General features: G+C 62.2%; 1 protein-coding gene across 4 annotated transcripts; it reads left to right on the top strand.

The window, feature by feature from the left end:
- Window positions 1–2057: 2057 nt before the first annotated feature.
- On the top strand, window positions 2058–9260 carry ISOC2 (isochorismatase domain containing 2). 4 transcript variants are annotated; one of them, XM_036306696.1, is made up of 7 exons: window positions 2113–2156; window positions 3767–3897; window positions 5188–5325; window positions 5953–6162; window positions 6493–6563; window positions 6685–6802; window positions 8932–9255. In XM_036306696.1, exons 3-7 carry the CDS (start codon window positions 5191–5193, stop codon window positions 9010–9012), a joined length of 615 nt encoding a protein of 204 aa, XP_036162589.1. In that variant the 5' UTR covers window positions 2113–2156; window positions 3767–3897; window positions 5188–5190; the 3' UTR covers window positions 9013–9255. The 4 variants fall into 4 exon arrangements, with proteins under 4 accessions (XP_036162587.1, XP_036162589.1, XP_036162588.1 ...); XM_036306693.1 differs by having other exon boundaries at window positions 2151–2265; window positions 6685–6769; window positions 8932–9260; XM_036306694.1 differs by lacking the exon at window positions 3767–3897 and having other exon boundaries at window positions 2058–2156; window positions 8932–9254.
- The last annotated feature ends 20 nt before the right edge of the window (window positions 9261–9280 follow it).

The following is a 9280-nucleotide window of genomic DNA, read 5'->3' as shown; positions in this document are numbered from 1 at the left end:
CGCCCAGCCACAGCCCAGCTCAGGCCCTGGACCAGCCAGAGGCACCCCCATGACAGCTCTGGAGCCCCCACCCTCAGCCAGGAGCCCCCCACCCTCCCACTCCTCTCCTGGCAACTTCTGGGGAAATGGCCCAAGGCCAGACCCCCAGCTGAGGCCTGGGCCTCACCTCTGCCTCTTCCAGGCAGGCCCCCTCCTGCTCTCCCTGCCCTCCACCTTCGCCCTTCTTCCTACCCAGCCCCGGCTCCCCAAGTCCTCACCGCAGCCCCCTGTCGCCCTGGCTCATCTCTGCCTGATGTCTGGGCTCATCTCATTTATTCGCAGAGATGCATTGAGCACCTCCTATGTGCCGGGGATTCAGCAGTGAATAAAATAAGCAGGTCTCTGCGTTTGTGGCGTTCACGTCTCGGGGGAGGCAGATCGGGGGGCTGACAAAAAAATGAAAACATGCATACTTTTTAAAAATGTATTTTTTTAATTAATGTCAGAGAGGAAGGGAGGAGAGAGATATATATAGAAACATCAATGATGAGAGAAAACCACTGATCGGCTGCCTCCTACATGCTCCCTACTGGGGATCGAGCCCACAGCCCAGGCATGTGACCAGAATCGAACCCAGGACCCTTCAGTCTGCTCTATCCACTGAGCCAAACCAGCTAGGGCTATGCATACATCTTTAAGCGTGAGATTAATTTCCAATTTCAGGTTGGAATCAGTGCTCTGAAGAGGATAGAACTTCGACCTTACTGAACGGTATCTGACACCGGGTGGTCAGGGAAAGCCTTGAAAGACAAAGAAGAAGCTGGCCATGCGAAGGTCTGGGGTTCCAGGCAGAGGGAACAGCACATGCAAAGGCCCTGGGGTAGAGCCTTGGGGAACAGCAGTGGGGCCAGCGTGGCTGGAGCTAAGCGAGCAGGGGGCGAGGCGGGGAGAGGGGAGGTGGGAGAGGTTGACAGAGGCAGCCATGAACTAGGAGTCATTTGGATTTCATTCCAAGAATGAAGGGAAGTTCTCTCTCTGTCCCTCTCAACCCCATTTCCAAGCAAACAGTCTACATACTGTGACCACCACCCTAGGAGGCAGGTACTGTACAGATGGGGAGACTGAGGCTTCGGAGAACACAGATTGAGGGGGAGAGGGGTGGGGAGGATCTTTTTTGTTTGTTTTTTAATCCTCACCTGAGGGTATTTTTTCCATTGCTTTTAGAGTGGAAAGGGGGGAGGAAGAAGGGAGAGGGAGAGAGAGGAACAATCATGTGAGAGAGACTGGTTAGGCGCAGTGGTTCTCAACCTTCCTAACGCGGCGACCCTTTAATACAGTTCCTCACGTTGTGGTGACCCCCGATTTCATTGTTACAAATTGAACATAATGAAAGCGTAGTGATTCATCACAAAAACAATATGTAATTATATTATGTTTTCCGATGGTCTTAGGCGACCCCTGTGAAAGGGTCGTTCCACCTCTCAACCCACAGGTTGAGAACCGCTGGGAGACTGGTAGCCTCCCCCACGTGCCACGATAGGGGCCGGGGATCGAGCCTGCAACCTAGATACATTCTCTTGACCTGGAGTCGAACGGGAAACCCTTCAGTGCTGGGACCAAGGCTCTAACCACTGAGCCACCGGCCAGGGGTGGGGAGGATCTTCAGCTCCAGGCTTCATCGCGCCTTTACCCTTTTCCTGGAAAGTGCTTGGGTCGCTGTAAGTTTCTGTCCAGACAAGAATTCGGGGGTTGGAGTCCCAGGCCCTCCCTCCCCTGGGCAGGGCCCCCCCACTCCTCTCCCAGCCTCGGGGTCCGGAATGTAGCGAGCGGCAGCCAACACCCACCTTCCAGCTGGAGTCCGCCTTCTCCACCCTCCGCGCGCTGCTCCGCCCCGCGCCCGCCACTCACGCCCTAGATAGCCACCTATTGGTCAGGTGCTGGCTCCCCGCCCCTCAGCGTGGACCAATCACGCTTTTAGAACTGAAAACCAGCGGCGCCTGCAGATTGGGCAGGCGCGGGGGCGCGGGCAGAGCTCGGAGAGCGCCGATTGGGCGGCTGGGCCAGAGGGGGCGGGACGCGATGCCGCGGGGCTGGGCCACGTGACGCGACCCTGCCAAATGGTGAGCGGGCTGGGCGCCGGGGGGAGGCCCTGGCGGCGCAAGTCCGGGCGCTGGAAGGTGAGTGACCCGGACCCACCTGCGGAGGGCGGCGGGCCGGGCTCGAACCCAGCGCCTCCGGGGACGCCCGCCCGGCCCGCGGGAGACCGCGCTTCCCGCCTCCTCGCAGGTGGGAACCGGGGCTGAGCCCGGACGCCCCCTGCCCAGGGCGCGCGGCCGGGGAGGCCTCCTGCCCCGCGGGCTGCTCGGGCTCTCGGACCCTCCGCGGGCCGCCCCGCCCTCCGCGTCCCGGGACACGTTTCCCCTGGTCCCCGCCGAGTGGGTGGGTGGACCCCCTTTCTCCGCGAAGGAAACGGAGGTGCAGACAGAGCGTGACACTTGCCCCAGTCACCCAGCCCGGAAGTCCGCCTGCAGGGCGGGGGTCCCCCGAGGGCTCGCGGGGATCTAAGCAGCCCCCCACCTGCCCCCCTAAGTTGCTGCCCCTCCTCGGGCCGCCCCGCCTCTTCTAGCCTTGGGCGCCCCCGACGCAGAGGTCCGTTCTGGACCGTCCCATCCCACCCCCGCGGCACCCCCAGATCTGCCTCCAGCTCCGATCTCCCCACATTCACACACACACACACACCCTCCCCCAATTTTTCATCTTCTCCCCCATACCGGTCTCCCTGTCCAGGTCCCCAATTTAATCCGCAGGCCCTGCCAGCCGTGGGTCAGAAACCGGGGTGACGTCTCCCCTCACGCTTGCCCCCCGGGGTCCCAGCCCCAGTTTCCTCCCGGGCCTCGGCCTCCAGTCCAGCCCCCCAGCAGCCAGCGGGGTCTCCCCATTTTATTTTATTTTACTTTATTTCCCCCCCCCCCATTTTATTTTACATGCTGTCTAAAGCAGCGGTTCTCAACCTGTGGGTCGCGACCCCTTTGGGGGTCGAATGACCCTTTCACAGGGGTCGCCTAAGACCATCGGAAAACACATGTATAATTCCATATTGTCTTTGTGATGAATCACTAGGCTTTCACTATGTTCCATTTGTAACAATGAAATCGGGGGTCACCCCAACATGAGGAACTGTATGAAAGGGTTGCGGCTTGAGGAAGGTTGAGAACCGCTGCTCTAACGGCTTTAAATGGAAGCGCACCACATAACGCACGGCAATGGCCAAGTCACAGACACACAGCTGAGGTCACTTCACGCAGAGTGAGCGCGCTGGTGTACAGTCGCCAGATTGACAAGTCCAGCACCCCCCACCCCCCGGGAGGCCCCCCCCCCAGCCCCGTACCCCTCGGCCACTGCCCGCCCCGAGCATCATCCTAACTTTAACGCCACGGGCAGGTTTGGCCGAGTTCTCACTCTATGTGGGTCTCTTCCTGGGCCGATTTATTCTTTCCCGGCTGCACAACCTGTTACACACTGTCCAGCACTCAAAAGGGACAGCTCAGCGCAGCGAGAATCAGGCCCACACTGTCCCTCGGTGACCTGTCCCCCCATTCCCCCCACCCCCCCCCAGTCCCTGCTGCCTCCTGCCTGCCGGGAGCCGCTATAGATAGCAGCGGGACACATACCTTTCCCCTTCTTTTTTGGGGACACAAATGGGAGCATCGGTGTACAGGCTGTTCTGCGCCCCCCCCACTCCCGCCCCGTTACCATCTTTGAACACCTTTCCTCTTGTTACTTAAAGAGCTTCCTTGTCATCTGTCCTGGCTGCTCAGAACCCCACAGCGTGGATGTGCCATAGCTTACATAACCGTACCCTCATCTCGGACGGTTAGAGCGACTCGGAGTGGAGGGAGCCGCGTGGGCCGAGGCCAGGCGGGGTGCGGTGGTCCCTGGTGTTGGGGAGGCCCTGAGGCTGGGGGGGGGTCCCAGGGTCAGCTTTGTCTTTGCAGAAAGATTGTTCCCTTTCTCTGTTCACTCCCTCGGAGCCCCTTCCCGACCCCCAGGACTGGCCAGGTTCCCTGGGCACCCCAGCACCGGGCACGGCTGTGACTGTGCCATTCGTGAACTGGCTGTGGTTGGTTTTGGAGGGCGTCTCCATCCCACTGTGTTTTCTTGAGATAAAACTCACATGGCATCAGATCTGCCATTTGCACCCTTTTACTGCTTGTTTTATTAAAATATATTTTTATGGACTTCAGAGAGGAAGGGAGAGGGAGAGAGACATCAGCGATTCGAGAGAATCATGGATCGGCTGCCTCCTGCCCTCTGGGGAGCGAGCCCCCAGCCCACTCATGTGCCCTGATTGGGAATCGAACCGGGACCTCCTGGTTCGTAGGTTGACGTTCAATCACTGAGCCACACCGGCCTTGCTTTCCAAGACCCGGGAGGAGTTCAGCTGGCTGTTCACACCTGGGGGAGCTGAGTTTCCGAGGCCAGCGCCGGTGGGGAGCTGCCCGGAAGGCTCCCAGAGCACCGCCCCTCTGCCCACCGGGTCTCGAGGAGGGAGGGGGCAGCCCAGGAGGCCCCGCTCTTCTCCCTCAGAATCACATCCCGCCCCCTGTGCTCCCGGCAGTGGGCGCAGGGACGGGTGAGGGCCACCCTTGGAGCCTGAGGTCTGGTGGCACAGTCGGTAATGGGGATGCAGACACCCTCACACCCGCCCAAAGGGCAGGAGGCTGCCCAGGGCTCCGGGGGAGCGAGTCTGGGATCTCGGGGATGGACAGGGTCTGAGGAGACTTCCCGGGAGTGGGAACGTGACCGCCTGGCTGAAGAGGACACACACGTTAAAAAGCAAGTGGCCCAATCGACCTGGCTCAGTGGTTGAGCGTCGACCTAGGACCCAGGAGGTCACGATTCGATTCCCGGTCAGGGCACAGGCCCGGGTTGCAGGCTCGATCCCCCGTGTGGGGCGTGCAGGAGGCAGCCGATCCATGTTCTCTCATCATTGATGCTTCTGTCTGTCTCTCTCCCTCTCCCTTCCTCTGTGAAATCAGTAAAAATATTTTAAACAATAAAAAAGCGTGTTCCAGACCTGGGAGCAGCAGGTGCGAACTGCGGGTGGAGAGCGGGATTGGGTGCAAGGTCTAGGTGCAGGGACCCGGGGCGGGCAGAGAAACCACCCCCCGCCTGACCCCGGCCGCTGCCCCCCCTGCCCTCCCTCAGAACATGGCGGCTGCAAAGCCCAGCCTGGGCCGGGTCCTCCCTGGGTCGTCCATCCTCTTCCTGTGTGACATGCAGGAGAAGTTCCGCCATGTCGCCTACTTCCCCCAGATCGTCTCTGTGGCCGCCCGCATGCTCAAGGTACTGGTCCCTCCTCCCTCAGACCTGGGATCCAGCCCCCTCCTCCCTCAGACCTGGCCTCCAGCCCCCTCCTCCCTCAGACCTGGCCTCCAGGCCCCTCCTCCCTCAGACCGGGCTCCAGCCCCCTCCTCCCTCAGACCTGACCTCCAGCCCCCTCCTCCCTCAGACTGGGCTCCAGCCCCCTCCTCCCTCAGACTTGGGATCCAGCCCCCTCCTCCCTCAGTCCAGGGATCCAGCTCCCTCCTCCCTCAGACCTGGGATCCAGCCCTCCCCTCCTCCAGACCAGGGTCCAGCTGCCTCTGCCCTCAGACCAGGAGATCCAGCCCCCTCCTCCCTCAGACCTGGCCTCCAGGCCCCTCCTCCCTCAGACCAGGGCTCCAGCCCCCTCCTCCCTCAGACCAGGGCTCCAGCCCCCTCCTCCCTCAGACCAGGGCTCCAGCCCCCTCCTCCCTCAGACCAGGGATCCAGCTCCCTCCTCCCTCAGACCAGGGCTCCAGCCCCCTCCTCCCTCAGACCAGGGATCCAGCCCTCCCCTCCCTCAGACCAGGGATCCAGCCCTCCCCTCCCTCAGACCAGGGGATCCAGCCCCTCCCTCAGGTCAGGCCTTTGTCCCCCCTCCGGGCACAGGTGGCCCGACTGCTGGAGGTGCCAACTGTGCTGACGGAGCAGTACCCGCAGGGCCTGGGCCCCACGGTGCCCGAGCTGGGGGCGGCGGGCCTGCAGCCCCTGCCCAAGACCTGCTTCAGCATGGTGCCCGTGGCGCGGCAGGAGCTGGACGCGCGGCCGCAGCTGCGCTCTGTGCTGCTCTGCGGCATCGAGACTCAGGCCTGCATCCTGGTGAGACCCCCAGCCGCCCCCCAGGAACCCCGCTCATCTGAAACCTCCCCATCCTCAAAGGGACAGCCTGTGCCCGCCCTGAACCCTCCATGCTCCCGGCCTGACATCTTTCCTGACCCCTGAACCCTGACCCCTCCTGAGCTGAGACGTGATCCTCACTCAGGAGGACTCCTCTCCCCTGGGGCGCCCATGCTGCTCTAGGACCCCATTGTCGGGGTTGGGGAGGTTTCTGCCCTGCTCTGGCTCCCTCATCCCATCCCAGTATTCCAGTCCCCCACCCGGGACCCCCGTTCCTGGCTGGGGTTGGCCCTGACCTCTCTCTGCCCCCAGAACACAACCCTGGACCTCCTGGATCGGGGGCTGCAGGTCCACGTGGTGGTGGACGCCTGCTCCTCCCGCAGGTGAGGGGGTCCCCCGAGGGGTGGCTGCACGTGGGGTGTGGACGGGGCTCCCAGGAAGAGCCCCGTTTGCCAGGGGCCCGGGGGTCGGGCCGCAGGGCTGACACCCCCTCTTCCCCTGCAGCCAGGTGGACCGCCTGGTGGCACTTGCCCGGATGCGACAGAGCGGCGCCTTCCTCTCCACCAGCGAAGGCCTCATTCTGCAACTGGTGGGTGACTCCGCGCACCCCCAGTTCAAGGAGGTACTGGCTCCCAGTCCCCCACCTTCCATGCACCTGGCAAATGTCTCCTCGGCGCCCACCACGTCTTTTCGGAATACATCCGGGAACATACGCATCCTGGAACACAGAAGGCTGCCGCCTCCAGAGGGGTTCAGTTCTCGTGGGGAAACACCCCGTCAACCATAAATCAATAAGAGAAGCTGCTGCTGGTGGGCAGTGAGGACTGGGGAGAGAGAGAGAAGGAGAGAGAGGGGGGGAGGAGAAAGGGAGAGGGAGAGGGAGGGAGAAGGCAGCGAGGGGCTTGCACAGGGTGGTCTAGGAAACCTGGGAGGAGGTGACTGAGGCCTGGAGGGCGCCAGGCAGACACAGGAAAGAACCGTCCAGCAGGGGCCCTGGAGGTGGGGCCCTGGGACCCTCCACTGCTCCCCTCCTCCGGTCACTGGCTCGCAGGTCCAGCCCCCGCGCCCACCCCCAGTGGCTTCCCCGGCACGCAGGCCTGACCAGGTGGCTCCCCCTGTGCCCACCCTTGGCCTGCAGGAGCGCAGGACATGCCCAGATTTGACATTCCTGGCCCTCGGAGCGCTGCCCTTTCCTCTCTTCGTTCTGCTGAGCCTTTATTGAGCACCTACTGTGTGCCAGCCACTGGGACAAGTCCTGGGGCAACAGCAAAAGCCAGTCAGTAACCCGTTACACACTGTGGCCTGGAGTGGGAAGGGGACATGCAGAGAGCGTGAGAAACAAGACAGTAAGCAGCAGGGCGGCCCTTGGGGGCGGGGGGGCGGAGGCCTTGAAGTGGAGACCTGCCCGGGGAGGGGCAGCCAGTCATCCAGAAAGTGCTCCTGGCAGAAGGACTAGCTGGGGCAAAGGCCTGGCTGGGGGGGGGGGGGGGGACCTGGACTTGCCTCATTCCAGGGACTGTATCAGGCCCTGAGTGCTGGCGAGTGTGGAGGAGGGGAGGCCGGGGGAGCCAGGCCGTGACCTCAAGGCCTTGGGATTTTAGCGAGGGCAGCCACGGGGACTCGGACAAGGGAGTCGCAGTAGGGGGCGGGGGGTGTCAGGACCCAGGGACACCAACATGGAGGCGGTGAGGATGCGGGCTCTGTGTATTTTTGTTTGCTTTCTGCAGGCTATTGGGGCTCACTGGTGGGTGCAAGGTGGGGCTTTGGGAGAAGGCACCCAGAGAGGGGCTCCAGGCTGGTACCTACCGAAGGGGAAGGGCTGAACCGAGAGTTAGAGAGGTCAGGGGGCAGCCAGCATCCAAGAGGCAGGTGGATAAATGAGCCTGGAGTGGAGGGGCAAGGTGCCGACTGGAGTTGGGAGTTGGGAGAGAAGAAGAAAGTATAGACACGCCCCAGGACAAAGCCCATCACTCTTTCTGTTAATCCCAAGCAAAGGATATTTGTCCATTGATTTTTAGAGAGAATGGAAGGAAGGGGCAGAGACAGAGAGAAATCTCAATGTGAGAGCGACACAGTGATTGGTTGCCTCCTGCACATGCTCCGGGGATAGAGCCTGTAACTGAGGTACATGCCCTTGACTGGACTCGAACCCAGGACCCTTCTGTCCGCCGCCTGGTGCTCTATCCATTGAGCCACACCAGCTGGGGTCAAGTCCATCATTCTTTTTTTTTTTTTTTTTTAATATATTTTATTGATTTTTTACAGAGAGGAAGGGAGAGGGATAGAGAGTTTGAAAATCGATGAGAGAGAAACATCCATCAGCTGCCTCCTGCACACTCCCTATTGGGGATGTCTCCACAACCAAGGTACATGCCCTTGACCAGAATCGAACCTGGGACCCTTGAGTCTGCAGGCCGAGGCTCTAGCCACTGAGCCACACCGGTCAGAGCTAAGCCCATCACTCTTAGCAGCCCAGGCCAGCAAAGCAGGCGAATGGCCGGTGATCGGAGCTAACCCGGGTGGGCAGTGAGGGCGGGCGGGCAGTGAGGGCGGGTGGGCAGTGAGGGCGGGTGGGCAGTGGGGGCGGGTGGGCAGTGAGGGCGAGGCCCCGGGAAAAGTCCTGAGGAGAGGGAGCGGTAGGCGTGGCCATTTGCTGCCAAGAGGGCAAAGGAGCTGAGGGAGCAGTGCCCCTCCGGTCTGCCCCGCAAATGGGGACCCCGGGTCCTCCCTGACGCCCTCCTCCCTCTGCAGATCCAGAAGATCATCAAGGAGCCCGCCCCGGACAGCGGGCTGCTCGGCCTCTTCCAAGGCCAGAACCCCCTCCTCCGCTGAACCCCGCTCGGCCCCGCGGGGAGACCTCCCTCCTGCCTGTCACCGGCCTGGGGGGAAGCGCTTTCCCCGTCCTTGGGTCCCTAGAGTGGTGCAGTCCACCGGGAGCGCCGCCCCTCGGGAGGGGAGGCGGGTGCTGCCTTGCTATTGGGCGGCAGCTCCCGGAAATGCAAATGAGCTCCTGGCAGCCGATGGCCGTTGGCTGGGCTGAGCTGGGGGCGGGGCTCGGCCCCGGGCCCCTTCAAGGGTTGGGAAGGGGCGGGGGAAGGAG

Source organism: Myotis myotis, unplaced genomic scaffold (genome assembly GCF_014108235.1).
Source record: "Myotis myotis isolate mMyoMyo1 unplaced genomic scaffold, mMyoMyo1.p scaffold_m19_p_42, whole genome shotgun sequence".
Classification (NCBI taxonomy): domain Eukaryota; kingdom Metazoa; phylum Chordata; class Mammalia; order Chiroptera; family Vespertilionidae; genus Myotis; species Myotis myotis.
The sequence above is the reverse complement of the archived record's forward strand: the minus strand, read 5'-3'. Positions and strand labels throughout refer to the sequence as shown.

What these genes read in the sequence shown, in the direction of transcription:
- ISOC2 (XM_036306694.1), top strand. Translation starts at nt 2,097, where the DNA reads ATGGTGAGCGGGCTGGGCGCCGGGGGGAGGCCCTGGCGGCGCAAGTCC. An exon ending in GACGCCTGCTCCTCCCGCAG is followed by an intron (nt 6,564 to 6,684) that starts GTGAGGGGGTCC and finishes CTTCCCCTGCAG; the next exon opens with CCAGGTGGACCGCCTGGTGG. An exon ending in CGCACCCCCAGTTCAAGGAG is followed by an intron (nt 6,803 to 8,931) that starts GTACTGGCTCCC and finishes CTCCCTCTGCAG; the next exon opens with ATCCAGAAGATCATCAAGGA.